The sequence below is a fragment of the Furipterus horrens genome, unplaced genomic scaffold, assembly GCF_987537825.1.
Source record: "Furipterus horrens unplaced genomic scaffold, mFurHor1.1.pri manual_scaffold_11, whole genome shotgun sequence".
NCBI classification, from domain to species: domain Eukaryota; kingdom Metazoa; phylum Chordata; class Mammalia; order Chiroptera; family Furipteridae; genus Furipterus; species Furipterus horrens.
The window spans coordinates 12,884,017-12,903,669 of NW_028327181.1; the positions used below are offsets into that span (position 1 = coordinate 12,884,017).

General features: G+C 47.9%; 1 protein-coding gene across 3 annotated transcripts in view; it reads left to right on the forward strand.

Annotated features, from left to right (window-relative positions):
- The window catches only part of SEZ6L (seizure related 6 homolog like), a 159,960-nt gene extending 141,594 nt beyond the window's left edge, over nt 1-18,366 (forward strand). The window contains exons 11-17 of one of the 3 annotated variants that reach the window (XM_090291691.1): nt 2,074-2,268; nt 3,134-3,325; nt 12,108-12,302; nt 12,390-12,422; nt 14,228-14,342; nt 16,022-16,124; nt 18,044-18,366. In XM_090291691.1, coding sequence (XP_090147817.1) covers nt 2,074-2,268; nt 3,134-3,325; nt 12,108-12,302; nt 12,390-12,422; nt 14,228-14,342; nt 16,022-16,124; nt 18,044-18,073 — 863 coding nt within the window. In that variant the 3' untranslated portion in view covers nt 18,074-18,366. The remainder of the gene's footprint in view (nt 1-2,073; nt 2,269-3,133; nt 3,326-12,107; nt 12,303-12,389; nt 12,423-14,227; nt 14,343-16,021; nt 16,125-18,043) is intronic. The other 2 variants (XM_090291692.1, XM_090291693.1) reach the window with 2 other exon arrangements.
- Nucleotides 18,367-19,653: the final 1,287 nt, after the last annotated feature.

A 19,653-nucleotide genomic window follows, 5' to 3' on the forward strand; every position in this document is an offset into this window, starting at 1 on the left:
CATGGTGCTGATCTTGACCATAAAACTAGAACCATGACTTCAAAACCCTGTTTTCCTAGTACCTGGTATATGGTAGGTCCCCACAAAATCTTAGTCAAAGAAATCAATGAATCCATATAACTGCACATTAATTAGCATTCACATTGCCCTGAAGGATAGACAGGGTCATGATTGGTGTCTCCACTCTATGATTGAGAATAATGAGGCTCAGAGATGTTTATTGACCTGATTGGAGTCACACAGCCTCTAAAACAAATAAAAAGGATTAGATGGGAAGCCCTCTGCCTCCTAGGCCAGTTTTCTCATTCCTAACAAACTTAAGGGTCCCTAGAGAGATCATTCTAGAACCTCCACCTAGGGTGTCTGATATGCAGATTCCTGAATCAGGGTCTCTGGGAGTGGAGTCTAGGCACTGAAGACCAGGGAGGGGACGTGACTTGGCCAAGGCCACTGAATGTGTAAACTGTGAGGCCAAGATTTAAGTCAAGTCTCTGCTTCAGGGTGGCAGCAACTGAGTAATCACAAATATGGTAAAAGCCACAGAGGAGATGGGGGCGGGGTCTCACAGGAATATACACAAACTCAGCAAGCAAAGCTTTCTCAGCAAAGCGTTTCGGCACCAGGCAGATTGTGTATCCAGTATTTGCCCCCATTTCTCCCCTTTAACCCATAATTTGCACATTTGCAGCTGTGTCCTAAATCCAGGGCTTGGCTGATGCTTCAAAGACCTAAAAATAGAGGCTCCTGGTCCCCACCAAGCAATTCCAGAAGCCATCGCCCCTCCCTCCTTCCTGCAGACAGCCACCAGGTCTCCGTTCCCCAAATAAACGCACGATGAACCCCCAGGAAGAGCCAGTGCTTGTCTCTCAGAATGGCTCTCCTGCAGACGGCGGAGGTGCTTTGCTTTCCCCAGAAGCACATAAGAACCGCAAATTAATTATACGACATAATTAGCTCTTTCTCAATATATGTGCAGTGCGCACTTGGAAGCAAGAAGAGTAATAGTGGCCTTTGGATTACTATCTTAGTAATGAGAGTTTGCTAAAGAAAAACAAAATTATTCCAGAGGAAGACTCTACGATAATAAGCTGCGAGGAGCATTTTCTGGAGTGTGCTTAATGTTCACCAATGATAATACAACGTGACTTGAAGAATGCACCGATAATTATTTTTAATAGTCAAGTATTGATCTTCATCTGCATTACAAAAATATGCTTTACTAATCCATCAAACCCATAGATTTGCAGACATTCTTAGGATGAGGCTGAGGGTGTTAGCTGCCCATCGCTGTATAACAAATTACACCCCCCCCCCAAGTGAGCAATGAGCATTTATTATGTCCCAGTTTCTGTGCGGGTAAGGAATTGAGAAGCTAATGTTGGGTGGTTCTGGCTCAGGGCCTGTCATGGGGTTGTAGTCAGGACGTCAACTGTGGTTGGTGGCTCCCCTTCCAAAATGGCTCACTCCTGTGGCTGGCAAGTTGACACCAACTGTTGGCAGGAGTTCTCAGACTCTCTCCACATGGACCTCTCCAGAGGCTGCTTGAGCATCCTCACAAGATGGCGGCTGCTTCCTCCAGAGAAAGTGATAGAATAGGAACAGCAAGAAGAGCCTCGATGCTTTTTACAATGTAGCCTCGGAAGTCGTACATCATTGTGTCTGCAGTAGCCTATTGGTTATGCATGGCAGCCCGATTTGGTGTTGGCCAGGACTATACAAGAGTGTGAATTCCAGGCTAGAATAACTAGGGGACACCCTAGAAGCAGGCATGATTATGGCTATGCTCTCCTGAACAGTGGGGACCCTGAGACGCAGAGAGAAGTGACTGTGCCTGGTCACACTGCTAGTAAGTAGCAGAGTTAGGATTCTGTCCAACTCTAAACCCTGAAGTAACCTGATCAAACCGAGAGGCTGTTTGGTAAGTTCAGTGACCCACAGGGAAGAGGACATTGTAAAACTCACCGTAGAAGAGTTCTTACTGTTTTAAGGGGGTTTGGAAGTGTGCTTTTTCCTCTGACATTTAAAAACAGAAAGGCCACCTCCCCATTGAAGGACGACGTCTTTGTTTTAAAGAGGTGTCCAGGAATGACTCCTGCTCAGATTTGCCCGAAATCCAGAACGGCTGGAAAACCACTTCGCACACGGAGCTTGTGAGGGGAGCCAGAATCACCTACCAGTGTGACCCAGGCTACGACATTGTGGGGAGTGACACCCTCACCTGCCAGTGGGACCTCAGCTGGAGCAGTGACCCCCCATTCTGTGAGAAAAGTAAGTATAGTCTTGTTTTTTTTCCTCTAGGTCAGTGGGTGGTGAATCCATCCCCTGGAATTTGTTTTCATGGCTGCACAAGAATTATTTAATGTGGAATCTGGCCTCCCTTCTACTCCACCAACTCCTTGGGGCTGCTCACAAATGTCACTTTGTGGCCCTTGGGCAGGAATCTCAGACTTGGGTGCTTTCAGAAGCCTGGCAAATAATGTAAATGAGTGAAATAGACTCGCGCCAGACAATAGGGAGTGGTACGGACTGCGGTGAAGGAGATTGCAGTACTTAGCCCATGTAAAACATCATTCAAGTTCAGGTCTTTAAAATTCCTATAGTAGCCAAGCAAAACAAACTAAGTCAGACCCTGGAGTCACAGTTCACAGCCCCCGCAGTAGGTGGCTGGCCTGCCCCAAGCCCCTGTTCCTTCTTCCTACTCCCCCCTGGAGTGTGGGCCAAGCATGTTGGGTGATAGCTGAGTCCGGTGTCTTACTCACCTGGCTCTCCTGAGTGATTGCTCAGGATTTTATGAATGACTGTTCAATATTTAACTCTTCCCCTGTTAAAAATTTTGCATTGGTTTTTTTGTTTTTGTTTTTTACAAATAATGGTGCAATGTACAACCTTGTCCATAGGTCTTTGGGCTCTGATGCAAACATTTCTTTGGGCAAATTCCTGCAAGTGGCATGAAATCCAAGTATCTTTCGCCCTGGCCTATTCTCCAGCCACCTTTGGTGAGCCTGAGATGCATTACCTTCCTAAGCGGAGGAGAACCAGATTAGGAGCCTTTCTAGGTCACCCGGTAATTCTCAGGAAACCTGTGGCCATCAAGAGCCCTAATGCACACTTGGTCTGATCCCATCTCCTGCAGTTATGTACTGCACCGACCCCGGAGAGGTGGACCACTCCACCCGCCTGATTTCGGACCCGGTGCTGCTGGTGGGCACCACCATTCAGTACACCTGCAACCCCGGCTTCGTGCTGGAAGGCAGCTCGCTTCTGACCTGCTACAGCCGCGAGACCGGCACGCCCATCTGGACATCCCGCCTGCCGCACTGCGTGTGTAAGTCCTGTGTGTGGGCGACACCGACGCGACTCCGCGTTCCCTCATTCAGGGAGGAAGGCTGGGCTGCTGGGGGCAGGGCATTCCACCTTTGGGAGTGTTTGTTATTGTCACTCTCGCGGGACAATAGCCAACATGTATTGTTGAAAGCATGGCCACTACGACATTTCCGGTAAATGTACCAGGCTCTGCGCTAACTCCTTTACCAGGTGTCCTTTGCTTCTTCATCCGGTAGCCTTGGGATCATGGCATTATTGTCTCCATTTTAAGGAGGTTCAGAGAGGTGAACTCATGGCCCAGGCCACACAGCTAGTGAATAGTGGAGGCCAGAGACGAACCCAGACCTGCCTGGCTCTTTAACTGCAATAAAAGCAAGCAGTTCACAGGGCACTGAACAGGGTGGGTTTAAAGTATTTGACCTTGTCTATGTGGAGCCACTGAGGCAAAGGTTTGGTTGGAAGAAAATACTTTTTGGGTTTCTTAACCACAACTCAAAAAAGGCTTCCCAGGTCACTCTGAAAAGAGAGGGGTTACTATTCTTACCAGGCAGTGCAGGTGGAGAGCCAGGGCTCAGCCTGGACTGCACCTGGGGGTCACCTGGAAAGGTGTCACAGTCCCTGGGCACTTGGATGCAACTGGTCTGGGGCGCAGCGGGAGGGTTTTTCACCTTGCCGGGGATTCTGACGTGCAGCCAGGGATCAGAATCTTTGCTTGAAGAAAGCAAGAGGCCTCCGAGCTACACCCCGCATCTGGGGCTTAGAAACTGCCGGCAGCACTGACCTTGTACCTTGGTGTGTTATAAACAGCTTCCTTAAAGGTACAGCCACCTCGAGCTCCAGACACTGCAGGTAGGACTGAATCAAAATCTGAAGCTAGTTAAAGCTTTTCTTCTTTTCTCACATGTAACTGGGAATCTTAGACCACATGGCGCCCTCTTCCCATCTGCCCCTGCACTTGATTCCTAGAATTGCAGAGCTGAAGGGAGTCTGGGGCATAAGATACAGCTGAGGGCACCTTACAGATAAGACACAACTGCCCCATTTTTCAGATAATAACAATCGTTGTTATTCGTTGATTGTGTAAGACATTTTGTGAAACACATTAGATGTATTTGTGAACATGTGTGTGTGTGGTAGGTATATATGTATGTATATACATGTGTGTGCATATATATTAGGGAAACTAAAGTTCAGGGGGAAAAACAGGTAACAATATTTATCATTTATTGAATGTGTAAAATACATTGCTAAATAGATTATATATATAAACACATGTGAATATGTATGTGTGTGTATGCACACACTATTTATATACAACTCTGTGTGGTGTGTGTGTAAAAGAATTGAAACTTGAAGGCAAATAGGATTAAGATCATAGCTCTTCTTCATGGGCAGAGGCAGGACCCTGGTCTCCAAGTCCAGGGTCCTTTCCACCAGCTTTGCCTCCACCATTATCTCACTGTTGGGTGACAGGGACGTCCCCATGGGATCATAGCCTACTGCCCTAACGCCTTAACCATGACCACATCCTGTCCCCAGTCCCCAGACCTTTGGGTCAAGTTCTTGTTATGGGTTGGATTGTGTTCCCTGAAAATAGATGTTGAAGTCCTCACCCCCAGTCCCGGTAACTGTGACCGTTTTTAAAAAGAGAGTCTGCAGCTGTCATCAAGTGAAGATGAGGTCATACTGGGTGGGGACGGGTGCTCATCCAGTGGCTGGTGTCTTCATAAGAAGAGGGAGGACGCCCCATGATGACAAAGGCAGAGACTGGACCCTACGCCTGCGGTCAGGGAATGCCAAGCGAGGCCAGCTGACGCTGGGAGCTGGGGAGAGGCGAGCAGGATGCGCCCTCCCGGTCTCGGAGGGAGCCGGGCCCCGCCGACACCTTGATGGCAGATGGCTGCCTCCAGAGCTGGGGGGCTGTGCACCCCTGTTGTCCTAAGCCCCCCAGTTTGTGGCACTTCCTTATGGAAACCTGGGAAGCCAATTCAGTTCCCTTTCCTCCTGGTGACTTGTAAGGATGAGGAATTCAAGCTGCAGAAACCCAGACGCGAAAAGCTCACCATCAAAGCTTATTGTAAAATACTGAAAGGTGGAGATACCATTTTTTAAAAGAAAAAAAAGGCCCTTCACCAATAAGGCACAGCCTCCAATGAGCCTCTGGGTGGCGGCAGAGGATGGGTTTCTGAGAAGCGAGCCTCCCTCCTTTTGGGGTGCCGATCCCTGAAATCTCAGTGTTGGGGCTCAGCGGAGACGGCTTCCATGACACCCAAGCTTAATGAGTTCACAAGCCAAGCTGGGTGTCAGGAGACTCGCAATCCTCCCAGAAGCCTGTAGAGGGATCCAACATGTGGTTCCAGCAATGTTACAGGCAGGCGAGGCTGGCAGGAGAGGCACCTGCGTGAGAGCATGGTCAGTTTCTTGCAGCAAGGAGCCCAGAGTGAGAGGGGGGTTATGGTCTGGGTTCTGAGGGTGTTTTCAGGTACGATGTTCTCAGACATAGAACAGCTTTAAAGTGTTTCCTCTACTGAACAATGGAACAGCCCTGATTTGATGGGCACCTTCCCTGTGCCGTGGTCTTCCCCAACATGAACACATTCAACCCTCACAGAACTGCATGAATGGTACATGTGTCCACTTAAAAGCAGGCAAAAGAGGCCCAGAGAGGGTGAGTCGCTTTCCTGAGGTCACACAGTCTGACGAACCCCAAAAGCGTTATCATCCCACCTGATCACTGTAATCCCAGCTTCTGGGCAAAGTTCTGGTGCTTTATGGCTGACAAAGATCTTCCACCAACAAGTTCATGACACAGACGGAGCAAATTGTATAAGCTCTGGTCAACCACATCTTCTGTCAGGGTCACTCGCTCAAGGCTGTGGTTTGGTCCAGCTGGGGCTCAAAGCCATGTCTTTCACTCCAACTCCAAGCCACTTCAAGAAGAGACAGGTCAGGCCTCGGTAGAGGAGGGTCTGGGATTCACAGTCAGACACATTCCCAGCTCCACTGGGTGACCTTGAGCAAGTAGCTTGCCTTCTCTGAGCCTTGGAGCTCTCATCTGAGGGCTGAAAATGAAATAACACTTCCTGCCAGGCAAGGATGTTGGAAGCAATTTATTTGGTCATTTAATAGGACTTCCTACGTGCAGGCCCCAGCCCGGACAGATGTTCCCAAACTTTCTCAACTCAAAGATTCCTTTGGTGTCTCAGGAATTTTTCATCAATTTCTTAGGTCAAAATACCTAACAATTCTATTTACTATGTCATTCGATCCAAACACCTTAATAAGTAGCTATATCTGGATAACTTAGTAGCTGTTTGAGAAAGTAATGCACCGAATTTGAAAGAAAAGATTACGTTTTCATTTCATTCTTAAATATCTACAGTGACTACTACCAGGATCGTATGTCTGTGGGGCTCCATGGAACTTCTCAAACGTGAGCATCAGGCTGGACTCTGCCTCCTTCAGTTCCTGTGCCACCTTAATTTGTCACAGCTCTTGCCTTTTAGCATAGCAGCCACAGAACCCCCAGATTTGCAAAGAAGAGGCATCATTAAAGGGAATGTTGAAACTGGGACTGGAGCTAGTAGTTCCCATGGGTCTGACAGATGTCACTGTGTCTCCTCAAATTTTTCAAAAAATCTCACAACGCCGCTGTGAGTTTGTGGTGGCACCCAGGGGTCCTTGATACACAGTTTGGGAACTGTGGTGATAGGCCCTGAAAATACAGCAATGTGTAAACAGGCATGATCCATGTTCTCATGAGCCTGGGACCTATTGGAAATGATGGGAGGAAAAACAAATCTATGCAGAAAATAACAATAAATAAGTATCACCTCCTCCAGGAACCACCCTGGCTGGTTTGGCTCAGTGGATTGAGCGTCGGCCTGCAAGCTAAGTGTCGCTGGTTCGATCTTCCAGTCGGGCACATCAGAGAAGGAAAACTCTGACTCCAAAAAACCTCCGCTGCCTTGCGGCATACCTCTTCAGGGGAAAGGCTAAGGGAGTAAACCCCGACAGAAAATCCGGAGCCGGAGTCCCTAAGGCGGTTTGACGTTGTAGTCAACACCGGCAACTCCTGCGGCGCACCTGAAGCCAAGCTGTATTGACTCCGTCTTTCCCTTGGACCCTTCAGCTGCGAAGAGAGGGGGGGTCTGCTGCATGGGCAACAGCAGACCCTCCATATCACCCTGCCCAGGCTCTGTAGCTTCAGCTTCACTGGAGAGGACACTCCAGCGTCATCGCAAGATGTCGATTCAACACGGGAGGAGACAGATACCGTGTCACTCCCGAGTCGGACTGCACAACCATTCTCGGCGGTGCAGATAGACTCTTAAGAAGCTACACCATCGTCTCTCGAGACGGACGGCTGCTGACGACCTCCAGGAAGGCCTTTCTGACTGCCTATACTAGGTCACATTTTTTTTCTCTGAATTCCCATGGCACATATAGTTATAGCTATCACAGAACTTACTGTAGCTTATTGAAATGATCTGTTTATATGTTAACAGAAACAAACACCTGACTCACTTGCTAGGATTGTATGCAATTAATTTTCTCATCCCTCGGGCCCCATATTTGTTACTATTACTGGTGTTGTTATTGTTAGCAATACTGATGTGGCCTTTATTACACATTGTGGCTTTCTTGCAACTTCCCTTCTTTGATGGTGGCATGGTAAATGACTCCTCAGGCTCCCATCCAGAGGACATAAACCACACTGCCAGAGTAATGAGGGTATGATGAATTCAGAGGGTTTTGCGGGTGGCTCACTGGGGAAGCACTTGGGGATTCCCCAGGAGGCCCTGGCAGAGCCCATATGGCCAGACGGTGACCTTAGTAAAAGCTCCCATTGATGAGCGGTCCCCGAGGTCCTTACCTTGGCTAGCATGCCAACTCTTGCTAAGTGTCTGTCTTCATTTAGAAATTCCTGTCTCTGAGAAAGCAATAGCTCGGGGGAATCTGTGATAGCTCAGGGGCTTTGAGCATAAGAAGGGTCCTTCATTACAGCAAAATCATTAAATGCAAAGAATTCGAAATCCAGCAGGTCTGGGTCTGCATCCAGCTCTGCCACTTGCCAGCTGTGTGACTTTGCATGATCTGGTGTTTCCATCAAAAAGACTAAAAAAATGATCATGCCAACCATAGATGTAAAAGCTCATAACAATATGTCTGGCATATAACAAGTGCTCAGTTAACACTGTTTGCTAATTACCACTTATGGGATATATTACAATCCAGCTGTAACAATAACTAGTGAACCTGCCCTGCCCGGTGGCTCAGCTGGTTAGAGCATCATCCCACTGCTCCAAGGTCAGGGCACATGCAAAAACCAACCAATGAATACACGGGTGGATGGAACAGCAAATCTCTCTCTCTCTCTCTCTCTCTCTCTCTCTCAAATCAATTTTTTTAAAGTAACTAGCAAACCTGATTTTGAGCATTTTGCTCAAATGTGCTTCAAAAATGCACATTTTTTCTTATAGTTAAAGAAAGGGAAAGAGTGAAAAAATAAAACGAGGGGAGGTTTGTGACCATGTCTACAAGACCATTAGCCTAACTCCCTTGAGTTCTTGGGAGAGAACAGGATGGAGCCAAATGGGTTGCAACCAGAATTTTTAAACCTTAGGTCAGTGTTTCTCAGCCAGGGGTGATTTTACTCCCCAGGAGACATTCGTCAACAGCAATTTCTACAGACATTTTTGGTTATCACAAGAGGGGCCACAGGGTACCACTGACATCTAGTGGGTAGAGGCCAGGGATGCTGCTCAACATTCTACAAGGCAAAGGACAGCCCCCACACAGAGAATTACCCAGCCCAAATGTCAACAGCATCTAGGTGGAGAAAACCTACCTTACCTGATTTCATTTCAAAGTGTGGGTACATCCTCAGAGTGTGCATGTCACTGCTCAGCTGCTCAGTCTCAGCTGAAGACGGGGTCTTGGTCCAGCCCATTCACTTAACAGGCAGGAAAATGTAACCCAGAGATATGAAGGGACTCACCCAAGGTCACACAGCAGATTCAGATCTCCAGTTTCAAATTCAAGCCACTTTTCATGTCAGTCTCCTGCCATCTTCTGGGAGCAGAAGATAAATACAACCACCCCCAAAGAAAGCTGGTTTCTGCCAGGAAAGAAATTCATATGAAATTCTTCTCAGATGTTTACTGATGGTTGGATCAAAATGGAATCAACTAACTTTACAGAGAATCCTGGACTCAAATCACAACACAGCTACTTCCTTCTGGGGTGAGGAGGGGTCTTTCACAAGTGACCTTGCCCCTGAGCCTCGGTTTTCTCATCTGTAAAGTGGCCATATGGTATGGTGATGAACAGTGGGCTTGGACCACCTGGCTTCGAATCCTCTCCCTGCCACTAACTCATTTAGGCTGCCCAGCAGTTTTGTGCTTTATTTGCTCAGATACAAATCGGGACGGTGATAGTAATATCTGTGCCTTGGGGACGTTAGGATAATTATATGAGAACATAGATACAAAACTCCAAATAGTGCCTGACATGTAGGATGCACTCAGTAAATGCTGGCTAGTCTGGTCATTATGGTTACGGCCTTTAAAGATTTGGGGAAGGACTGGAAATAATATAGGCAAAGCATCTGGTACAGAATGAGTGTTTGAATATTTTGGAAATTAATTAAACAATTAATTTTTTTGCGGTTCTGAGTCCCAAACCCTTCAGCCCTAGAGCTCTGGCTGAAATTTAGAATCATCTGGGGGAACTTTAAAAAGAATATTCTGGGTGACAAATCAAAATGCCTTGGGAACGTGGACCCAGCAGTGAGTAATCTAGGGGGGCTGCAGTGCAGCCAGGTGAGAGCGGGGTGGACATCTCCCCTTGTCTTCCTAAACCCGCTGGCAACATCTTCCTTTACACCCAGATCTAGGAATTTATCCTTTGTCATTTTCTGTCTCCCCAGGGCCAGGACAGTCCCTGGCACGGGATTGGCATCCAGAAAATATCTGTGGAATATACGAATGTTAAGTTACATGAAGGCAGGGGTCATATCTATCTTGTTCATCTTTGTATGTCCAGGGCCAAGCACGGGCCTGGCACAGAAAAGGTGCTCAATAAATATTTGTTGTACTCACTCATGGGTTAATTTCTGAAAGGAGATTCAGGAAAAGGTTGTGGGGAGATTCTTGTGTGTTACCATTGCCACCTGCTGGCCACTTTGCTACATTGCAGGTAATACACAGCCATAAGGATCCCTCAACTTCCCCACCACCCACCCAGGAAGGAGGGAAGCAGCAGCCAATCAGATCAGCATCTCATCCCACCGACCCCACCCCTCATTCCTGGTCCCCAGCCTGAGTACTCACTCTTTCCCAGCAGAGCGCTGGATTTCCAGGATTCCTCTGGAAGCCTCTCCTGACCTTCCCACACGCAACCAGGTCAGGTGGGGTTTGTCCCCTGTGCTTTCCCATCGCAGCCGTTCCTGCACCGGGTTGCCATCACTAGACAGCCCTTACTCTGTCCCCCTAGGCTGACTTCTGAGCAAATAGGAACCATCTTTTCTAATTCACATTATACCCATCTCCCGGCACAAACCTGGCACAGCGGGGCAAGAGTAATATCTGCCGGACCAAAAATAAATAAATGAATAAATAAACGAGTAATTCTAGACTCTGGGGGTTCATAAACTGTAAAGTTTAGTGCCCTGGGCCGCCTTTCCCTAGAGTGTGATATCCAGCACGGGTGGTACCAAGCTGGCTTGCTTGAGACAGTGCCCAGGTTAACTTTTTTGGTGTTTTGCTTTGATAAGAAAATGAACAGTGACATTTGAAATCTGTGATTATAGAAATATTATTTAGGGTGACGCTAAGTTGTATAGCACTATTTAAGTGGAAAAGCGAATCAACAGAAATAAAAACTATCAAGTAAACAGTAATACACTAGGTATGAAGAGGGGACAAAAATCGTAAAGGCCACACAGTGGCCAGCATTCCTGGGGTGCTCCTTCTGCACTGCTCACCTCACAGTCGTGGGCTCCTTTAGTCCTCAAAGCAGCCCTATGAGATAACCCATTATACAGATGAGGGAACCAAGGCTCAGAGAAGTCAATATTGTACCCACAGAGGTTACTTATAATGCTCCTACTATGTATGTTGGGGTCATTTATGATGTTCCTACTGTATACTGGGCCCTTTGAGGGAAACTAATAGTAAATGATTAAATATAATACAGTGTATGCAGTGTTGGGGTGGAGAAAGAACTAGAAAGACTAGTGACTGAATTAGGGAGAGAGGGTATCAGGGAGGCCTTCCTAGAGGTGGAGAAATGGGGACTGAGTATTGAAAGACAAGACATATCCAGCCTGGGTGGGCAGGTAAGGTGTAAGGCAGAAGGAATATTTCATAACTTAACACCACCCCCTATCATTTATAGAGTATCCATCCAGGACATGCCAAGAACATGTTACAACATTATTATTTTATCTTCCAAGTCCCTGTGAAACAGGTACTACTATAGGTACTATTATTATTTCTGTTTTACTGAGGTTCAGAGAGTCTGTGCTCTTGCTGGAGGTCACACAGCTAACCAGTAAGTAGCAGAACCAAGATTTTAACCCGTATTTCACAGCCCAGTACATTCTCTTGTGTCCATGTGTGGCCCATGCCCAGAGGTGAGAGAGAGAAAGGTGAGCTTGAGGAACGGGGATGTAGAGGGAGCATGCTACAGAGTGGCCATGGCCAGATCACGCAGGCTCTGAGCGGGGGTCCCCAAGGTTGGCATCATCTCATCAGAGCTCCTTTCGGCTTGCATTTCAGCGGAAGAGTCCCTGGCATGTGACAACCCAGGGCTGCCAGAAAACGGGTACCAAATCCTGTACAAGCGACTCTACCTGCCAGGAGAGTCCCTCACCTTCATGTGCTACGAGGGCTTCGAGCTCATGGGCGAGGTGACCATTCGGTGCATCCTGGGACAGCCGTCCCACTGGAACGGGCCCCTGCCTGTTTGTAAAGGTAACGAAACCCACTCGGAACACGGGGACGGGGGAACCTGGAGGTATCAGAACTGACATTGACCAGTGCTTTCTGTTTCTCTTCCAGTTAATCAAGACAGCTTTGAACACGCTTTAGAAGGTGAGTTCCATCCTGAAAAATGCAATAATTCAAGCAAATAGCAAAAAACAAGGGCAGGTTCTGAACTTTCCAAGTCCATGGGCTTACCAAAAATAAACAACAACAGAAAACCTTCCTTCGCCCTGCTGAAGATCATTTCAAAACAAATGGTATTGTAAAGAAAAATAATTGAATTTACAATGTGTAGTCCTAACTGTGACCTGAAATGGATATGATGTCAGTACAGTTCATGACGTAAGAAAATGTGAGGGTCCTTCTGCGTGACAAGGCATCACCATAGCATAAAACTTCTCAGCCACGTGGTTCTGTTTGGGAAACCGAATCCAGTGATGCCTGCACTGAGCACCGTCCTGTTTTCGGAAAGGAAAGTCAGCCCTGGGAGATGTTCTGCGGTCTGCTTTTCACTTGGTCTTTTTCTTCCCCCACATATCTGTCCCTGTACCCTCTTCTCTGTTCTCCTTTTATTAGGAATTTTCCAGTAAGATTTAGTATGTGCAACAGATGCTTTAAGCTACCCAGGAGGTGCTGGGGTTTTCATTTCATGGTTCCTTCCCTTTCCAGCCTCTCTCAGAACGAAAACATTCTATATTCTCTGTAACCTCCACTCAGTGGTACAAAACCACTCACCAGGCTATGGCGCCAGGAAAAAACATAAAAATATATTGTTTTGTTTTTTCTAAGTTGTAACCAGTTAAGCAGCTTTAATTATTATTTTTGGAGCCATTTAGCTTCCTGGCAATAAGTAGTTCCCTCCGAATCTGGGGCTGCGGGAATCACACGGCATTAGTCACTGTTCCTTGTACAGCTGACGTTTTAATCTGAGCAGACAGGGCCAGGGCTTAAATGTCAGTGCAGGGGACATGTTATTAGTCACTTCACTGAGCATTTCATGATGTTGGCGTTTTCAGGCCATCCCTTTTCTACCTTTTGCCAGCCAGTGAACCATGAGGCTGCCTTCAAGGTCTGGCTAAGAGATTATAGCGCCGTTGTAACGTTTTGTGCGCATGCATTTATTGTGGGTGTGAGGGTCGCTTTTGCCATCTCCGTAAATGGCGGTTAATGAGTTATAGACTGGCGAGCAGCTGAGCTTTGTTAGACATGGCGGGGAGAACGGCAGAGGGAACCCTGGGGGCTCAGAGAGATGTGGGGTCCCCTGGCCCCTGCCACAGCTATCGTAGTTCCTGTGATTTCCGTAAACTTTGCAAGGGAGTGGGAGGCTCCGGGTGAGGCCGAGAGAATGTGCCGGCCTGGCCTCAGAATCAAACCTGGGTCTTCACAGTTGGGGCACCATCGGGGTGAGCAGTACTGAGACCAGCCCCAGCTGCCCAGCACCCCCTCCTGGAGGGGCTGATGGAGCAGCTCTGGGAGGGACCCACCAGTCTGGGTACAACAAGCTCCCTCCTCTCCACTCCATGGAATGTCAAGCCAATCTGCCTTCCCAGTCAGCACATTGGGAATTTCTCTAAGTTTTCCCTTGAATTGGATTTTAACCAGATTTCAACTGTCCCCCCTACCCCCCACCCACAAAATGGGCATGGTGTGATGAGGGTTCAAACAGCGTAATTCTCAGCCGTCCCAATGAGCACCCCACTCAAGGATGGGTCTGGACTCAGCTGCAAAGAAACAGCACCAGCTCTAGTCTCCGCCTCTTTCCCCCTCGGAGATGGTTCTCCAATGGCGAAGACTCAGTGATGTCAGTTCTCCGAGTGGGTGCAGGACTGGGGGAGGGGGTGCTCACCGGGGAGCCAGGTACCACGTGGGCTGAGCGTATGCGACATGAAGGCCTCACTGGCTTGTGTGTTCAGTAGCAGAAGCGGCAGCCGAGACGTCACTGGAAGGGGGAAACATGGCGCTGGCTATCTTCATCCCTGTTCTCATCATCTCCTTGCTGCTGGGAGGAGCCTACATTTACATCACCAGGTAGGGGGGCTACCATGCACTGAACCAGTACTGCACTGAGGGGCTGGGCATTTCACCTCTCTGGACCTCAGCGTCTCCACCTGCAGCTTGAGGACAGTGGCATTTGTGTGAGGGAAGGATGATGTAATTCAACTCAACTAGGGATAAATGTTTATGTTGGAGACCTACCAACCTTCCATAGTAGGAGGGCTGAGCAGGCAGCCACCGACAGGACAGACACTGTCCCTGGCCCCAGGGAGCTGTGGTTTGATGAGACAGACATTCACGTCACCAGTCCTACCAACCCATTCATTCCATCGTTCACTCACTCATTCATTCATTCATTCATTCATTCACTTATTCAACAACCCTATGTATTGACAAGCCAATAGGTACCAGACATTGTAAGGACATCATTGTAGGGGGAAGAAAGAAAAACTGAAGGACAGCTTTGCCCTTGTGGGGCCCAGGTCCTAATGGGGGAAAATAGACACTAATACATGAGAAACAGATGTAATACATTAGAAGGTGAGAAGTGAAAGAAGCAAAAGAAAGCCAGGAAGGGAGAAAAAGGGAACTGGGGTAGAGGCAGTGGCTCCACCTTAAGTGGAGTAGGTAGTGGAGGCCCCTGGAGAAATGACATTTGAGCAAGGACTTGAAAACAATGCTAAGGTAAGCTATGCAAATACCTGGGATAAGAGGATTCCAGGTCAGAGAAACAGCCTGTGCAAAGGCCCTGGGGCAGGTATTTGCCTAATATAAACTGTCCCTGGCCCAGTCTAGCAGGGGGAGAGGAGACAAACACAAATTATAATATTGTGACAAACACAATGAAGGAAAGAATGTGGTGACAGAGGGACCCCACCTTTAAAGAGGTGCTCAGGGGAGGCCGCTCTAAGACAACACAGCATTAGCAAGCGCTCAATAAATGCTCATTGGTGTTGTCGCTCTTTGCATTAAAGAGGGACTTGAATTACTTTTCGGGGGGGAAAGCAAATTAAGCCCCACCCCCTCTGCAGGCAGGGGAGGCGCTGAGGCTTCAGTTATCACTGACTGGGTTGGAAGTTGAGAGCAATTATGATTTCAGCTTTTACCCCCCTTGGCTTTTCGCCTGCAAGAAGCTGTTTCCACACATCCTCCTTGTGGTTCGTGGAGGTGCCGGTGCTCAGGACGTGGCGCTAACCATTGCCCTCAGGCAGCGATTTGCCACCAGTGCCCTGTAAGAATTTTTAAAACAGGCAGTATCTGACTATTTAGTCAGGGGCACAGACCTCTTTTCCCTTAGATCGTCAGATTAAAAAATGACAGCAGCCAATGCAACAATAGCCGTCCAGTGTGAATGCCCTGTCTTAAACCATAAATAGGTAGGTCATGTAATAGATTTGCATCTTATTGGTCACATCACATAATAAGGTTGCTTCTGATTGGTTAATTCTCGGTACCAGAAATCTTCACACACAAGTATAGGCACCTGATTTTTTGGAGGAAAAAGGGTAGGTAATTACTATTTTTTTAAATCAAGCAAAATTATTTTTTGTCAAATGGGCAATATATATATTTCCTGGTGTGCCGCAGAACTTTAGTAATTAGTTTATGTGTGCCATGGGATGGAAAGCCTGGAAATCGCTGCCTGGGGTGTCGTAAGGTGTCTCCCAGTCCGGATGGAGTAACTCCTCTCTCCTCTGTTTCCTCTGCCCCAGATGTCGCTACTACTCCAACCTCCGCCTGCCTCTGATGTACTCACACCCTTACAGCCAGATCACCGTGGAAACCGAGTTTGACAACCCCATTTATGAAACAGGGGTGAGTGGCTCTCTTCTCTCTCCTGGGGGCCTCCCTCTTTGTCTGCTCTGAATTCGCGGACATCACAACAGAAGGTTTCATGTCCTTTTGCTCATGATGCCACTGGCAGAAAGGCACGGCCAGTGGTCCCCTCTCATCCCCACTATGACCCTCGTTGAGCTAACTGCTGTCAGAGCCCTGCTCCCTTTGCAAGCCGATGACAAGCCGGTAATGCTGTTCACTCTGGCAGAAGGATCATAGAGAGAAGGGGCTGCACCTAATACCCATGGAGAGATGGCTGAGATGGGCTGGTGCCCACTCGTGGCCTGGTGGCAACAGGCCACTTCCCGCACATCTTAGTGAGCTCCACGCCTTAATGAATGGTGGTGAGCGACATCCCTGCACATTTGAGTGGCGGGCCTTTGTTGGGCACTAGGGACACAGTCATGAACCAAACAGACACAATCCAGCCATTAATGAGCTTATAGTCTTGCAAAGGTGACAGGTATCAATAACGACAACAATACGATGTGTCATAGGCTGGGCATCTGAAGTGCAAGGTCTCCTTGAATCCTTGCAACTACCTGTGATAGATTCTGCAGTTGTCTGTGCTTGACTCACGGGGATGATGAGGTTCAGAAACAGGAAAATGTGACTTGGCTGAGGTTGCACACCACCAGAAGGCACAGCCTGGAGCGAGGATGCAAACTCTACCTGGCACCATTAATCATTATGCTATCCTGCCTCCCTTCAACCTCGATCAAATATGCCAATGACTATCTTGCTTGCAACCGGTCATTACTTTTAAGGACCATGACAGAAATTGGACAGGGTGCTACCAGAGTGTAGGATGGGGGACACTTATTGGAGAAGTGATGGGGGAAGGCGCCACTGATACAGTGATGTCAAGCTAAATCTTGTAAGGTGGGTAGACCTTAGGGGGTGGTTATAGAAGATGCCAGAGAGAACCATGCAGTGGCCCAGAGGCACATGGGAGGAACCAGAAGCTTGGTCATGACTTTGCAAAACCACAACCCTTCAACCTCACTCTGTAATCATCTCCCAATATTTGGAGAACATATACCATATACCATGAAGCACAGACCTGATTGCATATCTGTGTTGACTCAGTGGAAACAATAGACTTCCATTAAATATGTCCTATGGCCCAGCCCTCTAGGGCGCAGCGTATGACTTCTTATATCTCCCTGCCCTTTGCCCTGGGGTCTAGAGAATATTACACACATTCCATGAATATTAGAGAAATTGAACTAGTTGCTCCCCATACCTTGTAGTCATTTTAGATACGACACTAATAAGAAGAGGCCATATGTTCTTTTGCAGTCTATGTAACTTCTTTCCAAATCCTTAAAGAAGGTCAAGCTGATGAAAACAGCACTTTAGAAACCAGACCTTGTTAATACTTATTAGCATAGTATATCAGCTACCTAGCACTATAATCATGCTGCGTAACAAACAGTCCCAGCACTCAGTGGCTCAAGGCAGCTCATTCATTTGCTCATTGATCTGCAAGACAGTGTTTCCAGGTAGTTTCAGCTGAGTGGTAGCCCTGGGTCCCCTGAGCTCACTCCCACATCTGGGATTGGCTAGTCATGGGCTGGGGGACTTATCTCTGTTCTCCATGTCCCTCACCTCCCTCTCTCTCTCTCTCTGCTGGGACTAAAGGCTGTCAAGTCATGCTCTGCTCGTGGTGAAGGCAGAAGGGCAGGGCACAAGCAGAAACACACAAGCACTTTTCAAGCCCCTCCTGTGACCCAGTTCCTTCTAACCCCTTGGCCAGAGCAAGTCAGGGTCAGAGTAGATGTCACCGCAAGTCCCATGACCAGTGTTGTGGACATGGGGATGGATGAAGAACTAGGGCCACCAATGTGTCACTACCACAGAAGGCTTTAATAGATCTACACTTCTCCCTCTTGCAGGAAACCAGAGAGTATGAAGTTTCAATCTAAAGAGAGCTACGTGTGAGAAGGGAACTCACAGATACGGACTCAACCAGAGCCTCCTCGAGAAATTCATCCCGAGACCATATGGCATTTGATTGAAAAACCCCAGAGTGTTGGCTGTCTTTTCTTTAGACTCTTTATTGAAGACTTCCTGTTTTCTTCACTGTATTTATTATATTTAAAATTGAAATAGGTGTGGTTGGATGTCTCGCAGCTGCAGCCAGGTTCATGGACACAGCCTCAATCGATGCTGAAGGCTGGTAGAAGACCTTCAAAATGGCAAACACAGCAGCGGAGGCAGGGGGGGAAGCAAAAACAGGTTGAGTTGCTCCCATCAGCAATGCCATTCTGTGGCTGCATCGGATTGCATGCATCTTTGAGATCCATGCCCATGGTGTTTTTAGTGCAAAGTCCCCAGGTTAGGTTGGAAAGAGTATCTTTTTTTGTTGGATTAACTTGGGCTGGAATTTCACATGGGTGGGGTACTTAACCAGGTCTGCTCCCAAACAGTTCCTGTGCTCCTTCTTCCAGTTTCCCAGCCTCTAAAAGGTCTCGCCACATCCCCTCCTTCCCGTGGTCTTCTGAAGGCAGCAAAGGTGTTACACAAACCTTCCCTGGCCACCCTGGCTTCCCTGGATGCTGGCAAAATAAGAAAGTGTTTTCTTTCTAGAAGAGTGATATATGACAAAGAAAATTTTCCAGAAAGGATGAGAGATTTGACCATTCTGGGCAAAGGGAATCCAGTTAACAAAATGTTTTTCTTTGACACTCCCTCGATGATGAAGGAGCGGGTCATTTATGCTACAAGTGCCAGAATCGATCGCCTTGTTCAGCAAGGCCACCCGCCAGCAGTGATCATAGATCCACAGCCTTGGGAGGCAGGGGCGGCTTCGTCCATAGACTTAGCTGTAAGGGTTTGTGTGGGAGGCGAGGTGCCCTGTTCTGAAATCCGGGGGATCAGCTCTGTTTTTCTCCTGGGGGGCTGGAATGCCCAAGCCCTGGAAATAAGAAAGACTCCAGGTGTAACTTCAGACTACATTTGCAATTGAGTCTTTCAGGGGAAGGGAGGGTTCTTTGGGGAGGAAACTTATTTTTCTGTCCTCTGATGCTCTGCCCAGACGCTGGAAGGTGGAATGAATGCAGAGGAACAGAAGCTGCGAGGGTTAAAACCACAAAGAACTCACATCACACGATTCAAACCCCCCATGAAGAGAGGAGGAGGCCTTTCAGGCCAGAAAGGAATAATAGCATCTTGTTACCCACATATGCATCCTTGTATTTCAGCAGCATCATTTGCTCCCAACCCAGTGGGACTAGTGAGTGTGCAGCTATCAAGGAAGATTCTTTTCTAAATACAGGTACTTTTAAAAAGGCAGAGGGTGAGGGTGCATGGAAGGAAAAGTACGTGCGAGGCAGATTCCCCTCCCTGGGACTGGCAGTCACCTCCCTAGTGACAGCCAATGGCTCAGAGAAGCACAGTGGTTCCATGATTTTTGGAGTCCTCTTTGGCTCCCACCCACGCTCTCTAGAATTGTTTTAAACTGGCTGGTTTTCAAACAAGAGAAGACATTTCTGGCTGCCACGCC